The sequence below is a fragment of the Macrosteles quadrilineatus genome, unplaced genomic scaffold, assembly GCF_028750875.1.
Source record: "Macrosteles quadrilineatus isolate MER2022 unplaced genomic scaffold, UCM_ALF_1.0 Scaffold_7__1_contigs__length_78375512, whole genome shotgun sequence".
NCBI classification, from domain to species: Eukaryota; Metazoa; Arthropoda; class Insecta; order Hemiptera; family Cicadellidae; genus Macrosteles; species Macrosteles quadrilineatus.
Genome location: NW_026542600.1, coordinates 76,201,795 through 76,213,193, shown reverse-complemented (window position 1 = coordinate 76,213,193; position 11,399 = coordinate 76,201,795). Strand labels below are relative to the sequence as shown.

The 11,399-nt window shown below is 37.1% G+C and overlaps 1 protein-coding gene across 4 annotated transcripts; it reads right to left on the bottom strand.

Moving 5' to 3' along the window:
• Positions 1 to 11: 11 nt before the first annotated feature.
• On the bottom strand, positions 12 to 9,266 carry LOC128998250 (methyl-CpG-binding domain protein 4-like). Of its 4 annotated transcripts, XM_054424300.1 has the most exons (5): positions 7,666 to 7,792; positions 7,233 to 7,443; positions 3,069 to 3,978; positions 2,338 to 2,487; positions 12 to 316 (listed from the first exon to the last, which is right to left on the bottom strand). In XM_054424300.1, the coding sequence occupies exons 2-5, from the start codon at positions 7,284 to 7,286 to the stop codon at positions 135 to 137; spliced, it is 1,296 nt and encodes a 431-aa protein (XP_054280275.1). In that variant the 5' UTR covers positions 7,287 to 7,443; positions 7,666 to 7,792; the 3' UTR covers positions 12 to 134. The 4 variants fall into 4 exon arrangements, with proteins under 4 accessions (XP_054280275.1, XP_054280276.1, XP_054280278.1 ...); XM_054424301.1 differs by lacking the exons at positions 7,233 to 7,443; positions 7,666 to 7,792 and adding an exon at positions 8,831 to 9,266; XM_054424303.1 differs by lacking the exons at positions 7,233 to 7,443; positions 7,666 to 7,792 and adding an exon at positions 9,210 to 9,255.
• Between the last annotated feature and the right edge of the window lie 2,133 nt (positions 9,267 to 11,399).

Genomic DNA, 11,399 nt, shown 5'->3' with positions numbered 1-11,399 from the left:
ATGAGAAATAATAAGTTCTGTTCAGTTTTATTATAAGACAATAACAGTAAAACAATAAAATAAGCTAACAAGGTAAAAAATGTGTATAAACGCAAAAATGATCACATATAACAGCATTTGATAAAATTTTTCGGTTAGTCCAGTCCAAGACGCTCAGCATTTTCTAGTAACCAGTTACGATACTTGGTTAGAGGGATGTCGTCTGGAGATACCTGGCGCCACTCGTTAATGCAGAACATTCTGTACGAGTCATCTCCATACTTGCCAATGCCGTAGAGCTCTCTAGGGTATGTCCAGTCTTTCTCCAGAAACTCAACTGTAACCATTTGTAGACATTAATTAACAAATATATTAAAGCAATTATTGCAGACATTGACGAATCTGGAATTCTACGAACAAATTTTCACAAATTTAGTTTTTTGTTTGCAGTTGAGACCTTAAACAACTAGACAGAATTTACTATTGTTGGGTCTTGCAAACTTGGCACCCCATAAACCCTGCAGTCCAGATTTCCTGGCAAACCTGTTTACGTAAATTCCACAGAAACCTATTCATCAAAGTGGCCAATATGCGTGAGGGTGAGGACTGGATGTACTGAGTCAAAATACTGATTTACAGGGTAACAGTTCCCCTAAAAATACTGACATTAAAAAATAAGTGCAAGTCGTCAGTAATAAATACGAGAGTACAGTAGAATACCTATGAGGTTGCAGGTGGATCCACTAGTGTTTTATGTAGTTAACTACAGTGTAATTGATACAAATATCAGAACTGTGAGTGTATACAGTATACATATATATGTATATCTCCGAACCCTTAATCCTTATTACAAACCAGTCAACCAGTGTTTAAAGAAACGTTAGATAAGCTTAAACAGATAACTCAAACTAGCTAGGAATAGGCTTTGTACACATAAAACTTAAACTTTGCTTAGTAGGTGTATAGCTTAATAAAACTACATAAAATAATAACAATAACTGAGCTGAATTAAAACACTGTGATTTGGTAGGTTATGTACGAAGAGCAGATAATTTGGGATCGGTTATTTGCTTAATCGAGTAGTTTGATAATGAACCGCAAGCTAACAGCGCTCTTAAACCAGTACGGTAACAGATACAAAAATACTGAAATACTGATTTGTAACAGTCACTTTTGACTAAACAGTAAAAGTTATAAAATACTGGTTACTGAAATACCGACCCATCTCTACTTTATCCCGGTTAATCGGGAGTTGAACAGTATTAATACTTCTTCCATTTTAAAGTATTAAATTTTATAATTGCATTTCTATCCATTCCAATACAATGCACGTGACGTACAAAACAACCGTATTTAGAGGGAAATTGATTCTCCTGATGTTTATTTCTTGCACTGAATTGAACATCTATAAATAAAATGTTGGGGAGGATGAACCTTGATAAATCAAACAGTATTATTCAAAGTACTCGATAATTCGAAATTTCCCTTGGGATTTGATTTATTGAGGTTCCGGTATTATTGAGGTTGGGTATTGGTTTATTGAGGTAGGGGTTGTTGCAAATCACTAAGAAACAAAAAATTAGGAATAGGATGTGTAATCAGGTAGGGCAATTTAGGTATGCTAATGGGTTAAGGTAAATGGGGTTTCTCTTGATTGTTTACTGGACTTATCAAAGTGACAAAATTTATCTGCCATCAGATGACATACACGCAATCTTATAGAAACTGACTACAAGACTGACCATTTATTTGCATGATTTGAATGAAAATGGTTTTGAGTGGTACTAACCAGTGTTGGATAATAAGAACGTCTAAGTACAATTATAATAATTTGTTGAAGAACAATAACTAGGCCTACTGCATTTAAACCCATTGGACAAGGAAAACAGGTAAAAGTGTGTAAACTTTAATAGCTGGGAAAAACCCATTATTGTATGTGTTTTTTGTATAGAACCGAAAAACGAAATAATCACCAATAGTCTATGGTTGAGATTCCTTTCATTAACAGCGTACCATTGGTTATCTTTTAGGTTTTTTGTGTAGTAAGAAGAATGTATTCACAGTACACGGTTGCAGTGTTGTCATGATCACGGGAGCAATATTTGGCCATTTACAGTTACAAAAATACACAGTTTTCAATGCAATTGTAATGTATTTCTGGCTAACTAAAAAAATTGTGTAACCCAAAGAGGGTCCAGCCCAAATTAGTTTTGAAGTACCTAGTTGAAGTTTGGTGTATATGCCAACCGGAGAGCCCTATGTGCTAGGTCGCTTGTCCGATGCCCCATGCCACGCCACCTTCCTAGTGTTTGTACCCTTAAAACAAGAAGCTTCATTACTGAGATTATTATACATTACCAGTAAATCTCATGATGACATGGCTTCTGGTAGTTGTTAATCCTAATGGCTTAAAGTACTCATCAATATCTTCATAGTTAGCTTTTAGTATATCTTCTGGTCGGGGATATCGTGCTAAAAATTTGTGTAACTGAGGCAGAGCTCTTTTTGCTGAAACAAACATCTCATCATTTACAGGCAGTAAAACTATTATTTTTGATTCGAATACTTTAAACACATTTACTACATGGCTAAAAAGACCATTAAATGGAGTATATGATGTATGGTAGGGAATGTGTACATACAAATATGGAAGAGTTTCGTACAGTTTAAATTTGAGTATTTCTCAAATACTTTGTAGCCATAAATGACACTGTATTCATAAATGTACACTATTTTATTTTTGAATTCATACTGTATTGAAAATCACTGAAGAGGAAGTGCACAGTACATTTGTTATTATCAAGGAACACTGATCTGTCAGCTTAATTGATTTTGAGATTCCAAATTATTATTACTCTGCACCTCTACATCATCCTAATGTACATAAAACTGAGCAAACAATTTTGTTTTGTAAAATTTAAATAACAATAAGTAAGAAATCATAATTATCTACTTCAACCCCGAGGGCTAATAATGTAAAAAGCTTTCATTTTAAATGAGTGGCTTGACTGACCATACAAAAGGTTTTATATGGAATCAAATTTATTGGTGTTTCCACAACATATAATCAACAAATAAATTCTTCTTACCTGCCGTTTTGGTTAAAAATACTGTCGCTATGAGAAGTTGCCAAGGATTATCAAACAAATCTTCTTGTACAAGGGCATAAGGAGATCTTGGAGGTATCCAGCGTTTTTTATTGTTGTTATGAACTTGGCTAAAATATTTACTGGTAACTTTACTTAATTTTGTACTCGTAAGTTTTTTATAAAGAATTCCTGCCCGGCGTTTTGTGTTTCGCAGCTTTGCTTTGGAAGGTGCTGGGGGTGAGGCAATTTCATTACTGGAACTTTGCGAGTTTAAATCAAAATCATTCTTAACTGCACACTGGCTGGCATCACTCGAAGTTTGGGAATCATAGGTGGAAAGCACATTAAGTTGGCTCAAGTCTTCTACTTTTACTTGTTCAGAGAGTTCTTCAAATTTAGTTTCTAAGATTTTTTGCTCTTGAGATTCCTTAAAGCTGTTATTTTCAAAATCATAAGTAGCAAACTTATATTTACTCTCATCACAAGAGTTATTACTTATGGACTCCTCTTTTACATCTAATATGACATTTTCGTTACTTTCATCAACCTTTTGGATTTCATCTTTTGAACTGGGATCAATGTCATGTTTAAAAAGACAATGACTTGCAATACTTTTAATTATTACTTGAGAATCACTTTCTAGATTTCCACTTTCAGGGAGATCTTTGTAATATTTTATTGATGAAATTCCTAGTTTTTGAGGTTCCCTAATGCTGTTATGTTCAGGCTCTTTAGAGAAGTATTCACTACATTCTTTCTCTCTCTTTACTTCTGATGGGATATTTTCTTCATCCGTTGAATGCCAGGCATTTGGTGACTCAACTTGTTTCTGGTCTGATTTGTGATTCATGTACATATTTAAATTTTGATTTGGCATTTCTTCCTCAATTTTAAAGTTTTGCAATTTTAGCTGGAAGAAAAATACACACAATATAGGATGTATCAAACTAATCTATTTAGATTATTTCGGTAAAAAAAGATGGATGATTCAGTTGAGTAAATATTTAAAAAAATAATGTAATTTGAGGGATTGTCACAGACGTTTCTTATAAAGGAAAAAAACAGGTGCAGGGCATACACTTTTTTGGAAACAAAATTAAATTATATTTTGATTGATTTGTTTGGTGGTAAGTTAAGTGATGGTCTGGTCAGAGGTATGTAGGCTATAATTAATAGCAAGAATTAATATTTTAAGTATAGCCTAATTGTCAGTAAACTTTGCTGGTTGTTTGGCATCTTTTTAGGTTCATTGATAATAATAATAGGGGACATAATAGGAAAGGGGTCAGGCTCCATCCGCTTGATGTCGTTAGCTGGTTAGTTGGTATGATCCAGGGTAGGCTGTGTATATAGCTTATTACAAATATTGCTCACACGATAAGGGTTATGTATTAGTTTGCAATTGTAAATTAGGCTCATGTAGTTTTGTTGGGTAGTGCTCTTTTTTCTCTCATTATTTACTATATTCCATATAGCTTTGGTTATGTTGACAGCCTGAGCTATTTTTTCCGCAGTATGTTGTTAGACCTGTTCTACAACATACCTTAAGAGCCATGGATTCTATAAAAGCAGATGTAAAAAACATATTTTATATTAATTTTTCTGTCGGTATACATATTATAGGCCGTCCAGGAAGGGTTAAGCCTAAAAACTCTGCTGGATTTGATGATATTACAGAGAAGACTCACGGGTTCTGCAAGGATGAGGTGATAAGGCCCATGGCGGAAGTAAGACAGGTGTACTATTCAGCCGGACGAGATTGAGACCGTTCTGCACATAGCGACGTGACGTCAAACCGCCTCGCACGCATATATAACTCAGTGTGACGCTGTTTGATTAAAATAAACATTTTGAACAGTTAGAATTTGGAAAAAATTGTAAAACTCGACATGGACACCAATTATAAGTGGACGATGCATGTTGTAAAAAAATAGATCTTTATACTTGGCCTTTCTTAAAACTAAAACTAAACATGAAAAAATTATAAAAGGTATAATGTTACCTGGATCTGCCAAAGTAATCCAAATGCTGTCTAACGACTACGCGTTTCGAAGCAGTATAAGCTTCATCTTCAGGTCGTCAAGAACACATTTCACTCATGAGAGGTCGTCAGATAAATATAATTTTTACACATACATGGACGGAGAATAGTTACTGTAGGCCTACGAACCGCGTGCGCGCACTTAGACAGGTTAGTCATGACCTGTCAGGCAGTCATGACTAACCTGTCTAAGTGCGCGCACGCGGTTCGTAGGCCTACAGTAACTATTCTCCGTCCATGTATGTGTAAAAATTATATTTATCTGACGACCTCTCATGAGTGAAATGTGTTCTTGACGACCTGAAGATGAAGCTTATACTGCTTCGAAACGCGTAGTCGTTAGACAGCATTTGGATTACTTTGGCAGATCCAGGTAACATTATACCTTTTATAATCTAAAACAGTAATCCTGAGACAAGAAACAACATGAAGATGAAAAAATTAGTCAGCTACCAAATCACGTATTATTTGGTTAGAAGCATCTGACCAGCGGGAAGGTTTTAGACAAAGATTCAAATTTGACTTTTTTTTACTATATACCGTTAGAGGCGTTATTTCCTTTCCTGAGATATGCGTAGTTATATGAGTGCGTCATCGGAGCTCACGTTGCGAGTCGAGTCAGTTGCGATGAATTATTCATGCCATCCAACAAATAATGTAATTTTATGAACATAGTAGTGGTGTTATTTTTATTCCTGCATTTATGTTTTTATGTGTAAAATTGTAGTTCTGTTGACTTCAGTATGTTTTTTTTCCTGTTTGAATACAGATTATTTCGTAATAGTTATAGGGTTAATGTTGCCAAATAACATTTAAAGTGTTGCAAATCGTTATTGATTAACTATAAGTTAATCAAAGTTTGCATATAATGGTTTAAATAATAAATTCTCTTTAACGCAAAGAAATGTATAACATAGCATATAGCCTAAAATATGTAACTCTGTTTAGAATTTGTTGGTGATTAAACATTATATTTATAATCAGCAAGCATTCAGTGATTAAAATATAAAATTGTTTCACTCTTGTAATACCACAATAATAAAAAAATTATAAATTATATACATATTATGACCCAAAAACTTAATCAAGACATACTAGAGAATTTCTAGTCTTATATCCGAGGAATTGGCATTTCTAAAGATCACCCAACTGCGATGGATTTTAAATATCGTTTAGGATGGCAACTGTATATTTTAGGAAAGCATTCGAGTGAAGTTTTCAAAACATCTGAGAAACCTAACATGAAGCAACTTCAATTAATGTGCTAGAATGTGTTCAAGAAGAAACCCTAAAAAGCGAAGTAATAGAGAGAGTTAATTTGTATAAAAACTAAGAAGTTGCAACGCATTTTAATGTAAAACTTATTATATCTGATTGAAAATGTGTTATACAAAGTTCATCCTTATAACGTAGAGCTACAGTGTATTAGATAATAAATACGTGGCCTTTTTATCCAATAAACGACGGCCTCGGCTGAGCGTGCGCTTGATATAATTCTTCGTAGTTAAGAAAGTAATTCTTATATCAAAATCTAATCGATACTACAGTTAAATTAGAACCTTTCCCTAAAAATTTCCCGCACGTCTGACAAACCTGATCAAATATGTGCTTTGGTAGCCGACTAACTTTTTTGTATTAGTGTAAAAAGGATTAAAGTTTGTTCGGTTATTAAACGGTTTTTATTTGAAATAAATTAATAACATTTCAATCATAAGCATCCTATGTCAATAGTCCATGACTATGCAAAGTTTCAAGATTTTTTCTCGGTTACAACTATTTAAATTTACGATTTTATTAGAACAGCGTCACTGCTCGATATGGTCGCGAGGCTGTCTGCCCCCAAGGTGACATCACGATACCCCGCCCCGCAACGCCTTCACCAGGCTACGATGCGCAGTAGCACAACTGTCTTGCTTCCACCATGATAAGGCCTATTCACCATATTATCAATACCTCCATTAAACAAGCCACAGTGCCTGACAAATTAAATATAGCTAAAATCTACCCAGTCTATAAGAAGGGTGACAAACATGAACCTAACAATTATAGACCAATTTCAAATCCGCCAGCTAATCAATATCTAAACTGTTTGGCGTACAATTTATAACCAATAAACTGCTTACCTTTAAAAAAAGAATCTTCTTTCCCCATTCCAACACGGTTTCAGAAATAGCCATGTAGTACCAACACTACAATAGCTCATTTATGCAAAACCATTAATAACTTGTGGGTAAACAAGAGCTGCGCACCACCACTCTTTTTGGACCTTCAGAAATTTAAACAGGGAAATATTTTTTCAGAAACTTGGACAGTTCAATATCACGGGTCCTAGCCCTGAATTGGATAAAAAATTATCTTGATGACAGGCAGCAATTTGTTGAATTAAACTTAGGCTAGATCAGCAGCACAACACATTTGGAAGCGTTAAATGATCCTTAAGGAAAACAGTGAAAGGAGTCCCACAAGGATCGATATTGGGTCCCTTGTACTTTTTGATTTAGGCTTTATAAACAGCCTACCAGAGTCACTCAATCATAAAAATTAGTTACAGCTCACCACATAATTAGAAGAATTAGAGCGACTGATGAAAATACTGCAATTCAGGGACACCACTCACTATTTTCTTCCTATCTGCGGTATGGAATTGTTGCCTGGGGATCCACTCAAGCAAAGAACATGGACCACATCCTGGTTCAACAAAAAGGACACTGAGAACAATACTGCACCTCAAACCCTCGGAGCACTGCAAATCTTTTTTTTAACCAGCATAAAATCCTCACTGTCTATTCCTTCAGTAACTTATCTATGATACCATAATCCTGGCCAGACAACAATACCCAAAGCTGCAACAAACACAACATTTGGTAATTCTGAGCAATTACTTGGTCAACCCCAATTTTTTTCATATTTTACTACGGTCATCAGGAGGTTCTCAGAAAGCAAGAAACATATAATTCAAGGCCCGCAAGGCCATCGTACAGGTTGCCGAGCGATAAGAAGGTTCAAAGTCCAAGCGATAACAGTGGCTTGCGGGAGACGCGCGGAAGGCCAGTTGTGACAGTACCGTTATGGCTATGGCTAGTGGTTCCTCCGACAATCCTCCCGGCGATTACTGAGGTAATTAATAACCTAACCTAACCTAACTTATTATGTTTTTTTAGTCTCAAATAATACATCTCTAAGGCCAATTGTAACAGTACCGTTACGTTAGGTTAGGTTAGGATAGGTTAGGTTAGGTTAATTAATAACCTAACTTAACCTAACCTAACTTAACCTTGCGGGGCTTGAATTATATGTTTCTTGCTTTCTGAGAACCTCCTGATGACCGTAGTAATATATGAAAAAAATTGGGGTTGACCAAGTAATTGCTCAGAATTACCCAACATTTACCTACCGCAGCATAGACTTAAAAATTCAAGAAAACCCTAACCTATTCAGGCTCCGTTTTCTTCAATCTATTGCCTCAAAACTTAAAAAATCTACCACCAAACCAACGAAAAACTCAAACAATACCTTACTGATAGGCCCTACTACATCTCAGACATTGTGTCTGACCACGCTTTCTCACGGCTCACCTCCTGAAGAAAGAAGACCCTGCTGCATATGAAAATTGACGATTCCCCGATCGGCTGATCGCGGAGAAGACGCCGGATGTAAGATGTTAATTGGTAGGTAGCATAAATTTGTAAGTCGGTTCAATGCAACCTAAACTTTAACTTACCTAATATAAAATAACACCAAAGGACTCGCTGCGATCATGAACCTACATAAAGCCCAACCTATTTTAACCACATGTCTTTTCTGTCATCATTGGATTTTTTTCCAGAAGTCACATTCACTGTAATATTTATTGTCAATAATCTTGTTTTGAAAGATGAACATGGTTTGTTAAGACATCTAATTTTAACTGCGAGTTGGTGTTGTGTGCAATTGCAATATTCTACGGACATAGCCTAAAAATTGGTAGAGGAGAGTAAAGAGGTTGTTATAGCTTCATTCTTACTAGGTCTATTACTTTTAGGTCACGGTTTCTAAAGCCACATAAACAGTGAATGAAAGTCTTAAATTATCCTATTAGTTTTTATCAAAGTAGGTCTTACACGAAAATACGAAATTAATTTTATGTTTATTTTCACCTACAACTAAATTGGTTCAACATTCAAAACAAATACCAAACAGCTGTTTTGAATTAAAAAAACAGCGCAATGTCATTCTCATTGTAACGTTTTCTGCTCTATCTTGGAGTAGATTGGTTTCGGTTTGAGTTGAGTAATAAGTTTGAGTTTGACATCACTGTCAGTGGACCCGCCACGAGAACGGTTTGTGCAAGGCTCACGGGACGGTCCGTGACGCACAATTCTATTGGTTGGTCGAGTTCCGACAAGGCTCAAGGGACGCTCCATGACGTAGCTCGGTGTCACGATTTCATGGCGTTCACACTTTCCAGTTCCATTCCTTCTCCTTGTCCATTTTAGTATTAGTGGTTTCATATCACAATGAACGAAGTCGAGTGCGGGATCACCATATGAGACCGGTAAAGGAGAAAGGAGTTATTGCGTTTAATTTAGACGAGTGACGTACGATATTTACTCTAAGCAAACTTAACAACAAGACAAATCCTTATGTATTCCTACCGACTAAAGGACTAAAAATTAATAACTAGCCTATTCATAACCAGATTTTATGTTTTTTGTTTCTAACCACCCATAGCCAAATATAATACAGTATAATCAACTCGTTGGTGTACGGTAAAAACTCATTACAGTACAGTAGTACGTAATGAAACCCCATTTGATTAAGCTGGCGGTAAACAGCTGTTTTCTGGACAAAATCCTTGCGTGGAAAGCTCGTTAAAACTGTATAGTGTGGGGTAGTTTTATTAACTTTTGGTTACTGAAGCCTTCCTTGGTGAAGGTTCTTTGAGAAACACGGAGGCGGATTGGGTGTCCAGGAACGTAATGGCTTACCCATAGCAAATGGCCCTGAATCTAAACTGGTCCATCTTCAGCCTGTGAGCCAGCCTTCCTCCTGCACTCTGGTCGGGAGACGCTTAATGGGGATGCTTGGACCTAAGCTTTATGGTAGCCACTGCTGTGAAATTGACAGCAGTGGGGGCCACTCGTAGTAAGGCCCAGTTCACACGAGCGACTTATCTAGCCGACTAGGCTGTGACTAAGTAAGCCCGACTGGGTAGTGGACCACAGGATCAAATGGAGCCGTTCACACGAGTGTAGGGCGACGACTAGCCAGCCACGTTCGAGCTTGGTGTCCCAAAATATAGTCGGGCCCTGCTTCCCAGTCACTCATGGCAGCTACCCAGTCACCTGATCTAGCGGCGTAGCAGTACATGTAGCCTTAATATGGGAGCGTTCACACGAGCGATCGGGTAGTCGCGCTGCAGCTCACATTCTTCCCTTTGTTCTCATTGTGCACCAGTGATGGATCTGAGTAGTTTTGGTATCGATATTTTCATCTAGTCCGTGGACATGTCGCTCGTGTGAACCGGTGTATCCTGTGGTCCGCTACCCAGTCGGGTTTACCTAATTACAACCTAGTCGGCTAGATAAGTTGCTCGTGTGAACCGGGCCTAAGTTGTCTTGCCACCTGAAAGCGGTAATCCAATGTTGTCGGAAACTGACTCAAGAGCCATAGGCATAAGGATGTGCTTGCAACTGTGTTGGGTGGGCATTCGGTGTCCAAAAAGGTTTATCCCGATTGGTGAAATGTAGGGTATGGTCTGGTGGACGATGATGGAGTCATTGGTAAACGACTCCCATGAACCGGGGTCAAAAACCCAAGACATGAATAATATTGTTTTTTTGTTTCAGGTTGCAGGCTGACTGTTGAGAAGTGTTCATTGCTAGAATTTGTTCTAGCAGAAGTTGATTAATTTATTAATTTTATAGTATCGAGAGAGCATCAAATACACAGAGAAGATTTCTGGAGGAGAAGGCAAGTAGTGAGGAGGCATGAAATGCAGATTTGGATAGGATTGCAGCGGAAAAGGAGTTCTTGGCACGATATCAGAATAAGCAGAGAAGAATGAGTAGCTGGGTTGTGGCATCAGAGCTGGCAGGAGGTTCAGCATCTAGCAGTATGGCACTAAAGAATCTGGGAAAGGTCCTAGAGAAGATGTGCGCCTGGTAAGCAACCTAACTTATCCGGAAGGAGTTGAAAAAAAGGAGAGCGCCGAAGTTCTCAGAACCCTCAAGAGGTTAGTGAAACCGCAGGAAATAGGATTAAAGATTAGAAGGATATTTAACATCTGGAATGGAGTAATCGTTGAAGCA

What these genes read in the sequence shown, in the direction of transcription:
- LOC128998250 (XM_054424300.1), bottom strand. Translation starts at nt 7,286, where the DNA reads ATGGCTATTTCTGAAACCGTGTTGGAATGGGGAAAGAAGATTCTTTTT. An exon ending in AGAAGATTCTTTTTTTAAAG is followed by an intron (nt 3,979 to 7,232) that starts GTAAGCAGTTTA and finishes TTTTTCTTCCAG; the next exon opens with CTAAAATTGCAAAACTTTAA. An exon ending in ATTTTTAACCAAAACGGCAG is followed by an intron (nt 2,488 to 3,068) that starts GTAAGAAGAATT and finishes TGTTTGTTTCAG; the next exon opens with CAAAAAGAGCTCTGCCTCAG.